The sequence below is a fragment of the Trachinotus anak genome, unplaced genomic scaffold (assembly GCF_046630095.1).
Source record: "Trachinotus anak isolate AG129_WGS33_773 ecotype Australia unplaced genomic scaffold, CSIRO_AGI_Tana_v1 ptg000031l, whole genome shotgun sequence".
NCBI lineage: Eukaryota > Metazoa > Chordata > Actinopteri > Carangiformes > Carangidae > Trachinotus > Trachinotus anak.
This window is the reverse complement of record NW_027273882.1, coordinates 855,060-871,902: the sequence shown is the minus strand read 5'-3', so window position 1 is coordinate 871,902 and position 16,843 is coordinate 855,060. Positions and strand designations below refer to the sequence as shown.

The 16,843-nt window shown below is 40.2% G+C and overlaps 1 protein-coding gene across 1 annotated transcript in view; it reads left to right on the top strand.

Moving 5' to 3' along the window:
* Positions 1-333: 333 nt before the first annotated feature.
* enpp1 (ectonucleotide pyrophosphatase/phosphodiesterase 1) overlaps positions 334-16,843 on the top strand; it is a 30,801-nt gene continuing 14,291 nt past the window's right edge. The window contains exons 1-10 of the mRNA XM_071467545.1: positions 334-612; positions 5,457-5,529; positions 9,334-9,394; positions 11,634-11,731; positions 11,814-11,893; positions 13,733-13,852; positions 15,227-15,336; positions 15,453-15,518; positions 15,628-15,700; positions 16,662-16,770. Of these exons, the coding sequence (XP_071323646.1) occupies positions 481-612; positions 5,457-5,529; positions 9,334-9,394; positions 11,634-11,731; positions 11,814-11,893; positions 13,733-13,852; positions 15,227-15,336; positions 15,453-15,518; positions 15,628-15,700; positions 16,662-16,770 (922 nt within the window). The 5' untranslated portion in view covers positions 334-480. The remainder of the gene's footprint in view (positions 613-5,456; positions 5,530-9,333; positions 9,395-11,633; positions 11,732-11,813; positions 11,894-13,732; positions 13,853-15,226; positions 15,337-15,452; positions 15,519-15,627; positions 15,701-16,661; positions 16,771-16,843) is intronic.

The following is a 16,843-nucleotide window of genomic DNA, read 5'->3' as shown; positions in this document are numbered from 1 at the left end:
GATGGCGGCAGCGCTCAGTCCCCTCACCCTGGACTCCTTTCAGCTCCTCAACAGCTGCTTTGACTGGTAGTTTATCACTGTCTTGCAGCTGAGAAAAGTTAGACCCGATAAACACTTTTCAGACGCGCAGGACAAACACTCAGGGTAAGTTTTTTTTTTTTTTTTTTTACATTTCAAAATTGCACCTCCGTCTCTAAAGTGGCTGCAGATATTTACAGATGAGCAGACCTCGGGTGGAAAGTGACTCCTGCGCCGGAGAGCCGAGGTCCGCCGCCTCCTTCTCTCTCAGGTCAACCTCACGCCGCTGCCTCACAAAACCTGCGGACGTCGAGGAAACGAGGCGGTGCTTCACTGGAGCGGAGGGTTTATTCCTCAGCGGCGGAGCCCTGTCTCTCACTCAGTCCCTGCTGCTAAAAAAACAGAGGCCGGAGTATTTCTTTTATTTTATTTTTTTATTTTTATTTTTTGGCGTCCAGCAGCATGGAAGTAAGCAAAGGAGAGGAGCGGTCGAATGAACAGGCTGCCACTTTATTTGGGACAGAGCTGCAGAGTGAGGGGAGAAACACCAGACGCAGAAAGACGTGGAGCAACCAGTGTGTAATCATTGCTGTGGTATGTTTGAAGGCACTAATACTTCACCTGCCCCTGCATCTGACCACCTAACTCCTCTCTGACTCAACAAAACAAGCAGTGTGTGTATGTGTCATTGCGCCTTTATCCCGTTTTAACTGAAACTAAATGGGTCTTGCTGCGCAGTGAACAACACAAAACATTCCTGTAAAATTCTCCACAGTAGTTGGTCTCTCACTAGACTCTATTTAGTGACCTTAATATCATTTTTTTTTTTATCTTCTGCGTATTTATATGTCTGTGTAATGTTCCTGTGGGACCTTAAAATGTGTCTAGTCATTGAAAAGTGTCCAAACTTGCTTAGATATTGAGTCTATAGTGACTGAAAAATGAAAAGATAATCTGCAACTGTTTTAATAATCAGTTCATAGATTCAGTCATTTTCAAGCAGAAACAGTGAAAAAATGCCAAACATGCTCTGGGTCCAGCTTCTCCACTGAGATGATTTGCTGCTTTACTTTGTCAAATCTGACTGAAAACTGAATGTCTCTCATTTCAGGACTTTTGGTCGAACAAAATAAGACAACTGAAGATGTCACTTTGGGCTCTGTGAAGTTTCGATGACCACGTTATCTCGATTTCTTTGTCATTTCACATACTAAACGACAAATATATAAAAATAAACAAATAATCTTGAGGATAATCAGCAGATGAATCAATAACCACGATTATGTAACCACGATCTGCAGCCCGCGTGACTGTATCTCACCTAATCTCAGTCTGGATTTCTACACTGTTTACTCTGAGCACCATGAGTCCACGGCTGACACACAGCCGTGACCAGTGGTGTGAAAGTGGAGACTACATGTTTTCACTCCAATGCAAAGTCACAGAGGCCAGAGGTGTCTCTACAGGTGGGGATGATCTACAGTTGCTGGTATAAAGCACACACAGGACCATAATGCTGACTGGGACAATGAAAAATGGAGTTGTCATTACCCTGGAGAACAATCTTCAAATAGATTGTTTTGTGTGACCAACAATCCCAAACACACGCATGAAAATAACACGTTTTATACATTTCGTCAAGTTTGAGAACCTGGAACCGTGAAATGTTTGTTATTTTTGTCTGAATAATAGTTGCAGATTACTTCTCTATCATTCAACGATTTCTTTATTTGACATATTTGAGTTGAAGGTATATTTGCACGGCAAGCTTGTCCTCTCATATGAAACGTATCCTGTTTATCTTGTAGTTAGTGGGGTTTTAAAGGCAAATACAGCTGCTTTTGGACTGAAATCTGCTGAACATCTCTATTTTGTGCCACGTAAAGGCCAAAAAACAAGCCCAGTTACCCTCTGATTTACTACCTCTAGCCATTTTATGACCTGAATGAGATTCTGTTTGGACATTTGAATGATTATTCCCTTTGTATCCCACCCAGAATTGTATTCTCACCACAGAGGGAAAGTCTCAGAAAAGAACAGCAGCTTTTATTGTTCACATTTCCAAGTGGCATTGAGACTAACCACACATCTTCTAGATGGCGGCTAAATCTGGGGCACATTTTGGGATTTACATGAAGACTAAAATCATAGTTGAAAGAATTGCTCGGAAAAATGTGATTGTATGTTTTAAATACTGCGTTTCTGTAACTGTGGTCAGGTATTCGTCAGAAAACGATGATGTTTGTTACAGTAAATGGCAAGTGATGGGTTAAGATTATGTGAAATAAAACAGTGCAGATGGGAAAATCATCTCTCAGTATACACACCTTTCAAACTATTTACTTTTGCCAGTTAAAACCACATGAAGCGGCATTTTCAGCTGCTGTCTGCTTGGCACTGATTAGATGCACATGTGTCGCTGTCTAGACAACAATATGCTGTGTCCTGTCATATATCAGCCACTATACATCTGCTAGTAGTTGTAACATTGGTACTTGTCACACTGCTGTGTTATTTAAAGACTAAAGACAAAAAGCGGGGCTATTTTTACTCTAATATGAGCTTTACTCATGAGTTTTTCAGATTAATAGTCCCTGAGTCCCTGAGAAGACGTGTTTATGTTTGTGGCCTCAGCTCGTGCTGCCTAGTTTGACTCCCAGCAGTCTAATCAGATTTTTACTATGTAGACAATAGTAATAGGGTTTGTTTTCAAAGTCAGACGAGTAGGCTTCTACCAGACAGACTGTTTACTTTTACAGCCCACAAAGACCACGTCTAAAGGCTTTCCCAAGAAGCCAGGTCTCTCCCCCCCCCCCCCCCCCCCCCCCCCCTCTCTCCGTCTGCCCCTCTCTCTCTCTCACCTCTGTTTTCACCTATAGCTGGAGAAAGTAAGCGCACATACCCAGACGCCGTGCACACACAGCAGCATATTTTCATACCTGTCTAGGAATTCCAAGTCTTGTGTATGTGAATCACACTAAATGGATTACTTGTGGTGGATGATTCCCACATTTCCTAGCACTTTTGAGACTTAACTGCACACTACTACAGCGCTCCGAGTAGGGAATAATTAGAGGGAATGAATGACTAAAGCATGGAAAATATCTAGACTAGTGCTGAGTCATATGATTTTATTTGTTTTAAAAAATAATATTATCACCGGGAACTTAATTTTGCCCCCTGTCTATATCAACATGGTTTAAAAAGCCTCCTCTAAATATGTTTTTGTCAGATTTGTCAGAAGGTTTTCCCCACTTTTTTGAAAACCGATAAATTTAAAGATAAATAAGATGAAACTTGAATGGTTCTTGCTACTCCCTAACTGTGAGATAAGATTAAAATCTTATGACCTGTGTGAAGAAATGGGATTCTGCCAGAAGCAGGAAGCTTTTTTTTTTTTTTTTTGCAGAGTAAGTTAATGTTTCTTTTAGAGGCTCACTCTTAAATTATTTCTTTCAGTAGTGGATGTCTGTGTCCTGTGGTGAGAGCATTTAAGGTTTCATGTCAAACAGTGGTCACCAGGAGCAAGTGGTCCCCAGATCAGGCGTCACAATATGGTTTAAAATGATAAAAATAAAATCGATCTTCAATAAACTGACAAGTTTAAGTGTCACAAGCCAAAAAGTTTGAAAAGTACTGAGTTACAGGACTACAGAGTGTTTAAAACACTCAGCACACTTTAAATCAAGGTTTCAAACCAGCTCTCATACTCCATTATAATTAAACAACCATGATAACCACTGCAGGCCTGGTGTGGGTGAAAAATAAGCAGCAATGATAAGACTTCTGAATAACCCCATGTCTAAATAAACATTCAGATTTCGGGCCAGACGATATAAAACGATAACAGTAATTATCACGGTATAATTTTCCACCTTTACCTAGATTAGATTTTATCTTACCTCAGATTTTTGACGTGTTCTGCTGTTTACCCAGTGTTTGTCGTCTTCTGACCATAAAAAATAGTTTAAAATATCACCCAGCCCTATTCAGATTTCATTGAAAATGCCCCTCTAATTACAAAGCCCTCACCCCCAGTCATATGCTATCATAGATACGAGCAGCAGATAAAGAAGAAAGCAGGCCTCCGTCCTCGTTTAACTTTTCAATTACAGAGGGCCAAGATCAACATTTGGACAGTTGGTGATGGTATATGAGGGAAGGTGGAAATGATTAGAGTCAGGTTTGAAGAATAAATAACAGTCCCCCTTCGCGCAGCACTGCAAGACCTTGATCCCATCATAAATAAAGATTCAAGTTTTTAAAAAAAATAGAGTAGATCAAAGACTGGATGAATAAACAAATGATAAGACTAATAGGCTTCAACCAGGGTGGTAGCTCTGTCATGCACAGCAGTGCTTTGAGCGAAATGCCAATGGGAGTGTCATTCGTTTTTCCAGTGAAAAGTCAAAAAATCCCCAAAGTTGCTGCAGTTCATCCTGAGGGGAACATGAATGTGTATCATGACAATCCATCTCATAGTTGACGAGACGTTTTACCTCGTAAACCACAAGAGCCGACCTCATGGTGGCAGAGGTCAGGGATCACCAAGGTCAGTACAGTTCTTTCTCTCAGGACAATGAATGTCTATGCAGCATTTTAAGTCAATGCATCCAGTAAATGCTGAAATATTTTAGTGGGTTAGTGAAAGGATTGGCCTGCTGGTGATTTTAGAGAAAAAGTAAGGGGATCAGGAAAGTCATTAGGATTCCCCTGGGCACCATGGATATCTGTACCAAATTTCATGCCAATGCAGCCAATGCTTGTCAAGACACTTCACTAAAAACCTATAACGTGAAGCTTGTGGTGTTGCCAGTGGAGATCACTAAAGTTTTTTGGATTCAACCGCTGGGGAGCATGAAAGTCTACAGAAATTACAAACAGTTGTTGAGATATTTCAGGACCAAAATGGTGGACCAACCAACCAACCGTCATTACCATCCATAGAGCCAAGGCTGCTGCCACGGATGAAAACAGTCTGTCTGAAGTGTAGTTACAGCACACATTCTGTTGTATTGATTGAAGGAAGTCTTTATGGCTCTGCTGAATGTCCTGATTGATGGCGTTTCTCTCAAGGAGCCAGAAGTCTGTTGCAGTATGTTTATATTATGGTTGCAAAGGCATGTAGCTGACACTGAAGTATGCCTGGAGTACCACTAGATTGCGCTTCAAATTAAAGGATATTTTCACCACAATATCAACATGTTGAAATTTCTTTCTTTTCTGTTCCCTTTTCACTTACATTACATGAAAATTTGAAGCTACACTAGTTACTGTCACCGTTTGTCGCAATAGTGCAGTTTCTTACCTCTTGCTGCTTTTACCTTCTTTCCGCCAGAGCCGATCAAACTAAACACCTCAGTCATGTTTGTTGTATGTGTTTTATCTTCAGTAACTTTAAAAAAGAAATATCCTAACATTTGGTCTCTGGACTTCAGGTTCTGCTGCTGTGCGTGCTGGCGGTCATCCTGGCTGTGGTGTTATCTCTGAGAAAAAGCAGTAATGGAAGAGGTGGGCATCACTCTTAATTAACCTATGTGCAGTTCAGTATTTCTTTGTGTGTTCATTTTACAGCTATAGTGTGTTTCCTGAAAGTTTTGACACCTTGTTTCAGTCAATCGCCACAGTCTCCAGCTGTATGAGGACAGTGAGTACTCATTTGAGTTAGGCTGTCATTTTGTATAAAGGAAATTAAATATCAATGAAGATTACATACATTATTAAAGCGCCCCGGTGTTCTAGGGAAGTAGGTGCTGAACATGTAATCCAGACAGGCCCGACTCTCCATCTCTCTCCTATAGTTTCCTGTCACCTCTCTAATATTAACTAACTAACACAAACAGTGTGTTTTGGCTACTCTGAGGAATAGTGTGAAACTATCGGCAGGACTATGAAACAAGTCACCAGCTTGCATGTGTCGTTGTTGACATACTCAAAATACTCGCTGACCCACTCTTATAAACACTGCTCCAGTGCACTACTAGTGGTCCCTCGACAGTGTACCTTTAAAGCATAAAATACCCCCAGAAAACCTGTCAACTTGAGTATTCAGTGCACTGGGATTGTCTCATTTTTCTGCAAGAAAAAAAAACGTATGCCATCAAACTAAGTTGAAAGATAATAACATAGGAAAAACTTACAAACAGGTGCTTTAAGTTGGAAAAGCTGTGTAGTGCGTGTACATGAAATGTGAAAACAAGGGAAACTGTGATGCAACAGTCCTTACACAGATGTCAAAATAGCAAGCTTCACATCCTTTCACTCACGGGTAAATGTACTGCAAGAGATACCACATACTGCTTTTCGGATGTAGTTTTTGTGAGGTATGGATTTCACTCCTCAACACACTGTTGACAGAGAATCAAGATACTTTGGCTGCAGCAGCAGCGAGAGACAGACAGAAATAACCATCTCAGATTACATTGTAGAAGACTTATTCAGTAAAGGCTGGTGAAAATACACACTGCAAAGCATCAGCGGGCTGAGGAACAAACAAGCCTGTATGCCGCTACTGTGAGGCTACAAATCTGCTGTCCAGGCTCCCAGAAAGTCTACATGTAGCTAATGTAGAGCCCGCTAACGTCCCACAGCAGCTCCTTCAGAAACTCTAAAGTGGGAGTATTCAGAGCAGCGGTGAGGTTCAGGAGGAGGCTCAAGTTACCAACCACCTACTAGAAAAAGAGGTGAGAGTGAAAGTGAGACAGAGAGGTGAATGGTAACCTCTGAGCCTGCATTTATTCACAGGATATGTTTCTCTCAGCCTGGTGCAGTATGACTTTTTTTTTTTTTTTTTTTTTGCCCACTGTTGCCAAACATGTCATAAACACACATTTGAGTGAGACAGGAATGTTCACCCAGGGTTGGCATGTTTTCTCCAGCTATAGACGTGGGCAGTGGCGTCAGTGTGCACTTTGCTGCAAACCGCCATGCTAAAACACCCTTCTTCCATTTCGGTGGCAGAAGTGGGGAGTGTGGGCAGCCGTCCCAAGTCTGGGTGGGGTGCTCTTTCTCTCTCTCTGCTGTGGCATTTCCCCTTTAACTTATATTCCCTCCCCTTTCAACATGAAAGCCATATGGGAAGAATAAATTTTGAGTTTTTCACTGACCCAGACTTGGTGTTATTCACATCTGTGCAGCGCTGCTGGAACCTCTGCATCTTTCATAATGCTGCTTTCTTGGTAAAGTCTTTGGAAACAGATTAAAAGAAATGAAAATAACCCAGGGCTCGACTTCTTCCTCAAGGCCAACAGAGTGTAGTGTAAAATGCTGAGAGCGGGTTTTCCCGTGGATTACAGACCACAGCAACTTGTCTCCTGAGACGGAGCATCCCCGTGTTCGGTCCAAACCACAACTGCTGGCCTCGAGAGGCAGCAAGGAGGGGCTTTCTCACCGACACGCTAAGACTCCCTCTGTCATGTGTCCAGTCAACAGCAGACTTGACAGATGTGATGGGAAGGCAGCAGCTTGAAAGGTGAAAGAGGTGGCCTGAAGCTTCCTGGATGAAGCTACCTTGTCCGTGGGAAAGTCCTCTAGCAAAACGCAGTTTTCTTCAAATGCTCCAATAGAGTTTCAATAGAGGATGTATTCTATTTGTTTTAGATGTTGTGTCAATAGCCCCAACCCAACTTACAGTGTTTGACAAATAGTTAGATTTAGTTTCAACATGCATTTCATTGCAACACAAAAATGAGACAATCACTTCTCCCCAAAAACATGTTGACCAGTTTACATCCTGTATTCTGTGGAGGGTTTTGTCTTAAAGCTGCCATAATCAATATTTTTATATTTAGAATGGATCACAGAGTGAGTGTTTGAGTGTCTTTTAGCGAACTTCCCTTTTTTAATTCACTCTTTCTTCATCACCATCACTTCCAGCTGCAGGCAGCAGTTTTCAGTGAAAAAGCTCCAACGCGCCTACTGTACACTATTTACCCAGAACCAACCCAGAAAGCAACATTATTCTGGCTACATATTTGTGTTTCTTTTGGCCCAATATGCACCTCAGTCATTGCCTTGAGTCTGACCCACCTACGCACCATGATCGTTAAATGCTTTGTCCACATATGGGCTGATTCTGGCTGTTATTCGCCAGTGTTGGCTGACAGCCGGCAAGATTTTGTGTGTGTGTGCACCAAAATTGGTAAGGGCTTGTGAACAAAGTGGAGCATTTAGCTGCTAAATATTATTATGTGGATATTTTCCCTGATGAGTTGTTGGACACAAAAATGTGAATAAGCAACTGTTTTTGCTGAGATATTCATCATAACAAATGTCAGTGTTGTGTTCACAGCTGGCTGCATCGGCCCCATTTTACCAAAACTGTTAATGTAGGTTTAAAAAAAATCTGCACATGTTGTTTGATGCTTTAGTCTCCTTAATTTCACTTTCATCATCTCAGATTTAGTAAATGAAATGAGTCTGTGAGATGGTCACAAATTAAATGATCACACCTCTTTAAAAAAAAAAAACAAACAAAAAAAAAAACTGTTTTTATCTCTGTGCTTTGTTTCCATGAGAACAAAGTCCAGATGGTTTCTGTCGCGGTTCAGCAGAAAATCTGGTGTAGGAATTTGATGGTTGAGTGTTTTCTCTTTGTTTATGGGGTCTTTCTGCGCTGTTATCCACTTGTGCCTTCATGCAACACACCCATGTGGTTCACAGAGTTATGCTCACTGGTCGGGAAACTCCGGAAACCTTCAGCCTCTTTCTGTCTTCTGTTATCTGTACGTATATGTGGATGGCAAAGTTGCCTTCCTGTGCAGTTGCGCACTTTCACATCCTGTTTTACGCCAGATCATTTAACAATCCCATTTCATTTGACTGTTAAGGCCCTGAAAACCTTTTTGCCCCTAGGGTCATAACAGGTTTTTTCCCACTGTTTGGAAAAAAAGGTGATGTCATGTATTTTTACGCACCAGTGAAAGCTGAACAAGAGAATTAAAGAGTGTGGCGTTGTTTGGTTATGTTGCCAGAACAATCTATAAAATCTTGTCTAACTACACTCACACAGTCCTTGACGAAGCAGTGTGTGCCTGCTGTTTGGTGATGAGTAGGTAGTGTACAGTGTGATTTTTTTTTTTAGGGCGCTGAAAACAGCTGCCTCCTGCAGTCAGAAACAACACCACGAGAACAGGTGTTGCAGGAAGACAGCTAAAAAAATCTGTAAAGCTCCATGAATTCCTGTGATAGTTCTTTAACTGGTTCGTCATTACAAGCAAACCCTTTCACTTCAAATGTTTCTGAGCACAGTTTTCACACATTAGCTCTGACAGTTGTATTGTTAATGTAGCTTTTTTTTTTTTTGTTTTCCTGCAGAAGGGGATATCTGGCTGCACGGGGGCCCTGAGGAAATCCAACAGCTCCAGTGTCCGCCTGGGTAATGCAATGCTCTCGTTTCACTGCTGTAATGTGAACTTTAATGATGTTTTAAAAGAAAATGATAACCTCAAAACTTGACTGGCCCAGTTTGGCTAACAACAGCTCCTGTCCTCCTCTTTGTGTGATATCATTCAGCAAAAGGCAGCTATTCAGATGTGTCGCAAACACTGAACCCTGAGTTGGGACATTGTTGCCAGGAGACAGTTCTTGGAAATTAAACTGTGACTACAGAGAAACGTAAAGTCACAGTCTGGCGGTTCAGTCTCTTCATCTGACTTTTTTTTAGAAACGCATAAACAACCCAAACACATGAGTCTTGTTTTTGATGACGGTGATGGTTTGTGGAACGAAAGTAAACTGTTCCTATGGAAAATGGGCTAATAACTCTGAGTAATCAGGCATGTGTTGGTGAGTGTTGTGAGTGTGGTCATATCTGTGTGTGTGTTTCTGCTTTGGTAAGGGAGTAACCCCAGACACATTCATTAGACTATGGAAAAGAAAACCCCTGGCTCCAAATGAAGCTATTTTTGGTTTGAAAATATATTTAGAGAAATGAATGTTGTCTGTATTTTTTTTTATATCAAAGTTATTCATTCTCTTGGGTTTGTTTATATTGTTTCTGTTGGTAAACCACACTTTTATTTTGAATTGTGGTTTGGTCTCTATGTGCAAAGAGGAAGCTCATCTGGAAAATGCTGATAGCAAACTTTTTTTTTTTTGTGTGTTAATTTTTTAAATATACAGATTATTTGGGAAGGACCAAAGTGTCACATGAATTGTAAATGACAACACAAAATGGAAAACTAGTAAAAGTAAAAGCAAATGGAAAATAGAATTGTCCTTCCAATTTCCAAATTAAAACTTTTACTGTTAATTCAGTTGAATTCAGTGATTTAACTGCATTTTCAAATTGATTTGTAAATTCTTCTATTTATTTAGGTTTTCATTCATCTACTTTTACATGATGTATCTATTGATAGTGGTTTAGTTGATAGTTGTTTTTTGTAAATACCTTTTTATTTGACCTATTTGTTTATGGATTAATCTGTTATAAATTCTCTCATTCTTCTCTTTCTATTCCAAGATCAATTAATGAGTAAATATGAATGAATTATTTATAGATGAATTCTTAGGTAAAATATTTTATTAATAACTGTTTCTATAGTACAATTAGATATCTATTAATGGAATACTTTACATGACACTTCCTCCACTTGATGGCTGCAATATTATAAAATCTGCACTAATCAGTATTTATATATTAAATTAGCAACTAGCTGGTGAACATAGTGAAGCACTGAGCTGCTAAAGAGTCAGATATTCTTCTCGGAAGTTGGTGGAACCCAAAACAGAGTTTAAAGAGAGTGAATGTTGGGCAGAAACATGACTCCAGCTGAATGATACATTACTCTGTGTCTGCTGAAAGTGTAAATAGGCAACTGTTGGTGGTGTTAACATGTCATTGTTGGTGTTTAAGTTTGTTCTTATGCTCCCAAATGACCCCAAAAAAATCTGCTTTACCTGTTGTGTCTTGAACAACATAATTAAACTATAGGCCTGGGTATTGTTTGACAATTTAAAATACTGGTGCTGATATGTTACCTGAATTTCTGCACTGATACCAAAGCAATACTTTCTTGTTTCTACTTTCTACTCTTTATGCCAAAAAGTAATATATAGTCTAAAGTTACAATATGTGGTTTAGATGAGTCTAAGTCTAAGAATATGACCAAGCATTCAGTGTCAGCTTTGGATACTTGACACTGTTTGGTCAGTGCTGTATGTTGCTATGATGCTGTATATATAAGTGTACAAATAATCATGGGTAATGTTGCAATAACCTGTAACTCTTGCATGAAGAGAAAAGGGTGGCAGAACAGATATGATTAATGTAATACTCCCACTGAACGAACTTTGTGTCACCCCAGGTAACAAAGAAATCCGCTGATACTGTCAGAACTCTTTGTCTTTATTCATTATCAGCAGAGTCACATTTCTGTTCCTCTTCTCCTCCTCTGTGCGTCTGTGTGGTCTCTTTTTTGATTTCATTTCTCCTCTTTTAGTGCTGAGACAAAGAGCTGCTTTGTATTCTCTGACACACAGACTTACTGTACAAAATGACCTCTGCACTGCTGGTGCCAGAGATAGTCGTGTCTCCTGCTGGGTAATTCCCCACTCGCAGACACACCTCAGTGTCCCCTCAACGTGTCACTCTTTCCCTCTGTCTTCCCGCCCAGTTTTTCCAAGCCCCCTCTCATCCTGGTGTCCTTGGACGGTTTCAGAGCGGAATATCTGAAAGATCACGGGAGCCACATTCCTATCATCACCAAGTTACGTAAGTCGCCGACACTGTTGACTCCTCAGCTCTTTACGGTTTACAAGGCGTCCTGGTGTGACTGAACGTTACTGTGTTGCAGGAAATGCTGGAGCAACAACACCATACATGAGGCCTGTTTATCCCACAAAGACCTTCCCAAACCACTACAGCATTGTGACTGTAAGTTTGTCTGCTCTGTTGACAGAGCCAGAGGTTGATTTATTGGGTACAAATGGCCAGACTGTCTGACTTGTTTTGCTAGTGGTGAGACAACAATTCATTGTACTAGTACCAATACAATAATGTAAAAATACTCCATCACAAGTAAAAGTCAAAGAGAAATGGCCCACGTTGCTGATATATATTATATATTATAATTATATATAACATAATGAAAGTGGTATTTATAGTTTATATTGATGCAGCAACATAAGCAATATTACTGTCGTAGCTGGTTGAGGTGGAGCTAGTGGTGGTTCCCATCTTGCGGCTCAGGCCCCCTCAACAGGTCACAAGATTAATCTCAGGGGTCATGAGATGATTCAACTTTACACATTTGTGTTTATTTTCTGACTCAAATCTAATTTTACTTCTTTGGACAGTTATTTAAATGAAGCCATTGGAAACGTTTAGGAGGGAAACGTCTCTTTTATGGAGCTGCTGAATACTCATAGACATCTGAAATTGGTCCGGCTTAGTTCTCAGCCTCGGGGTCAGGCTCCCTCTAAACAACCACAGAATAAATCTGAGGGGTCATGAGATGATTAAACGCACAATATGTGGCTGCTGCTGCTAAGAGTCTTTCAATCAAAACAATAACAAAAGATGGAGTAAGCAATGTCATGACGTAGCATGAGATCATGGGAGTTGGTGTCTTGATTGCAGTCAGCTGCTCTCAGCTAGGATTCCTTCAGCCTCAATCGTTCAGGAGGTTTTTACAAGAATCCAAATTATCCAAGGTCTCCTCCTCTCCAAAACAAACGCACCAGGTGATTGAACTAGTAAAAACACTGAATAAAGCAGGTTATTGTTAAAAACTGTCTCAGAGGGGCTGGGAGCCAAGATGCTGCTAATGTTTGCTCGGCTTGTTTCTCTGATAACTTATGATCCAGACGTCCGATGACTAAAATCCTTCATCCAGTTAAAATATATGGCTAAAAACGACCAGATCTAAAAAAAAGTTTTGGTAAGAATCTGGTTTAAAACTGGATAAAAAGTCAATTTTGACTGCTTCTGGCTGCAAACCACAGCACTGATGAATGCGCAAAAGGGATACAACGCCACTGACAGGCAACCAAATAAAACAGACCTCTACAATGATTAAAATTAAAGATTTGAAAATTGATGGAAATATTTGAGATAATGTCAACAACTCAACAAAATATATAAGACAGGTCTAGTCATTTTTATACATTTTAATGCAGATAAGTTTCATATTGTAGCTTTAACAGGTTAAGAAAGAAGAAAAAACAAAGTTCTGTGAAACAAATTTGTATTTCTAATAATATCTTGTTTTTTTTTTTTGTTTTTTTTTTTCAAACTAACCTAAAAAGTAACTGGTAACTAAAGCTGTGAAATATGTATGGTAGGGTTACAAATACATTATCCAAGTAAAAATACCTCAAAATTCTACTAAAGCCCAGTACACTTTACTTGAGTAAATGTAATTACTACTTTCCACCATTACTGTGAGTAGACAGCAGCTCAATAGTGAACTTCTATATGTGGAGGCTTTTGCGTGTGATTGTGTATTCACTTTGTCTTCATTGAGGCCTAATTGCTAACATGTGCTTGTGAAATGAACCGCAGCAGAACTAGGGAGGGAGGGGGGCCGCTTGCACAGATTTCACCTCTGTTGGTTGAAAACAGACCCTTCAATTAAAATGAACTGCTGTGGTTACCAGTAATATTTAGGTTAGGAAGATCGAAGAGAGGAGGTAATCACAGTAAATCCCTGCAGCCACAGTATCAAAGCAGCTCACCTCGACTGTGTGTTTGTTTTACCTCCGCTTCCTGCAGGGTCTTTATCCCGAGTCTCACGGCATCGTGGACAACAAGATGTACGATGTGACCCAAAACGCTGTCTTCAGCTTGAAATCTGATGAGAAATTTAACCCAAGATGGTACCAAGGAGAGCCGGTAAGTGAATCGGTGCAAACCTACAAAGCCCAAAATCAAGACCTAGTAAAAATGGTTTGAACCACGTCAGGAGACTTTAGTCCATGCTGCGAAAGGCCACCCAGGACAGTAATTTCATAACATTTCCTCCACACTGTCAGGTCTGAACCATGGCTCGGACTCAGATGCAGACAGACACAGTTTGCAAGTTCACAATAAGTCCTTTAATAAAGGCAAAGTAGGTACACGGGTGATCAGTCAGCAAAGCAAAGGTATCCAAATCGGCAGGCAAAGGCAGGGTCAACAACCAAAAACAAGACAAGGAACTAATCAGGCTCACGGGGAAAAAAGGCTGGAACGTAGTCACAAGGAACAAGACGAACTGGCACAGAAGGAAGGGAACACTGAGACTAAATACTCTGGGAGAGGGAAGACAGTGAGACACAGGTGCAACACATTAGGGCAGGGCAGGTAATCACACAAGGGGAAGACACATGAGGGCAGGAAGTGAAGAACCTGAAACGAGATAAGAGGTGAGTATCAGAATAAAACAGGAAGTACAAGACAAAGAACACTGGGGGAAACAAAAAAGAACTCAGCTATCCAGCTGAGGCATGACACACACATCTTAGATTCTGAGCCACTTTCAACTTGTGAAAGTTAACACACCCTGATTCTGTGTAAGAAATATGATGGATCATTCTCAAATCATGCTATAATTTGCTGTCTATGAACGGCGCGAGAGTCGAGAATCAGCTCTCCCCGTAATGAGCTTCTTGATTATAATTATGGATTCTGCTTGTGCTGCAAATGACAGCTTGTGAGGGCTGCGAGTTGTGCTTGTTTAGACGCTTTTGGGTTTCCGTTTAAATGGGAGGCCTCTTAAATCTCATCCCTCAACTGCGTGACAGGCTGCTCCTCTTGAAAATGCACCGTGCAGCGGTCTATGTGATGGAGAAATGGAATGAAGGAGAAATAGATGATCCCCGCTGGGTGATTTATACTGAGAGAATGCATTCCTACGTAATGACATTTGATCCAATACAACTAAGTGCATCTGCCAAAATATGCTTATAGGCCTGCTGCATGAATACAAAACACATATGATCAGTCTAATAGGTATCGATTCAGCATAAAAATGTGCAGTTAGACTCCATCAGACTTGACTGGGCTGTGATGAATTACACTTTTCTCCTAATGGACTGAACACTGTAACAAATGAGTTAGCTATTACTCCGCTACAGTTTAGTCTGTATGAATTAATCATGAGCCAAAAGATGACACTCATCTCCTCTCCTTTTCTTTGCTTCTCTTATCTCCTTCTTTTTCCTTTTCTTCTATTTCTTTTTCCTTTCTTCTCCTCTCCTCTCCTCTCCTCTCCTCTCCTCTCCTCAGGTCTGGATCACTGCCATGCGTCAAAAACTGAAAACAGGAACCTTTTTCTGGCCGGGCTCAGATGTAGCCATCAATGGCACCTACCCAAATTTCTACGTGACATATGACAAGTAAGAACGATGCCATTATGTTGCATACTTTTAAGTTCATGACAAGAAATTTCCCGTCGTAACACTGTGGTGTATCGACGTGCTTATAAATCACATGGTGTCTTTTTGGCGCACAGGAGCATTTCATTCGAGAACAGAGTGTCGAAGTTGTTTGAGTGGCTCAGTTTACCTCAGGGAGAAAGGTATTATTTATTTATTTATTTATTTTTATCATTACAAAGAACATGTTGCGAGTCAGCATCAAAAAATACTGAACATCACACTTAAACTGTTGCCTTTGTCATTTTTAAGACCTGACTTCTACACTTTGTACCTGGATGAACCTGACTCGGCAGGACATCGTTACGGGCCAGGAAGCATTCAGGTTAGTTACTGACTAAACAATGAATCTGCGACTAAAAGCTTGTAGTATATATAAGCTAAGCTATGAGTGTCAGTTTGTTCATTACCCAAAAGAACAGCAGACCAGATGGAACAAGTGAGAGTCTTAAGAGTAAAATTAACTTTGACTTTTAAAATAATCTCATCTCACAGTGTTGCTTTTTCCAGCGCCCTCACAGTGTAGGCGATACCACAGTGTTCGTCAGCAGACGGAGTTTGTTTTTCCTAATATCACATTAAGTGCGAACCTTTAGTCATATGATAAGACAGCTCATTTCAGAAGTTAGTGAAGTCTACTGAGTTCGGAGTATTTTGTCAAAGTAAAATTCTGTATGATATGACGAGGATGTTCATTACTGACTATTCCACAGATTATTTTCAGCAGGTTAGTCTAGAAAATGATCGTTAGAATTTCCTCATGCCCAAGTTGACATCTTCAGTTTGCTTGTTTTGTTTGTTCATCAGTAATGAAATATAAAGATATTCAGTTTACTGTCACATTAGACAAAGAAAAATGCAAATCTTTACATCTGAGGGCTAATTTCTGCTTCAAAATGTGTTAAATGATGAATCGATTATCTTCAAGTTTCTGTTGATGAGCTAATCGACTTATAGTTCCAGCTCTATATATCAATGCAACCATTTAAATAAACATCTAAGTTATGAACAACTAACTCTGTGATCTCTTTAATGTAATAATTACATTTCATATTGAATGGTAGTTTGAGCATTTGCAGACAGTTTTTTTTTTTTTTTCATATAGCGTGCTGCCTCCACTCCCAATTTTAAACCAAAGGCTGTTTAATAAAGTCAACATTATGAGCAGCGCTGACAAAGTCATTTTATTTCACAATATTTGCTAATTATTTATTTGCTGAAGCAAGGTGGAACATTGTTTTCCTGCCACAGTGACATATTAACTTCATCTGCCGTTGTGTCTTCAGGTTGTTCAGGCCTTGGAGAAAGTGGACAGGATTCTGGGCCGGCTGATGGATGGCCTGACAGAAAGAAACCTGCACCAATGTGTCAACTTGCTAATCATCTCTGACCACGGTGAGACATCCACATAGCTGTGATCCAGTTTGTGGTATAATTTTACTAAAGAAATGAGCCAAAAGATAAATAG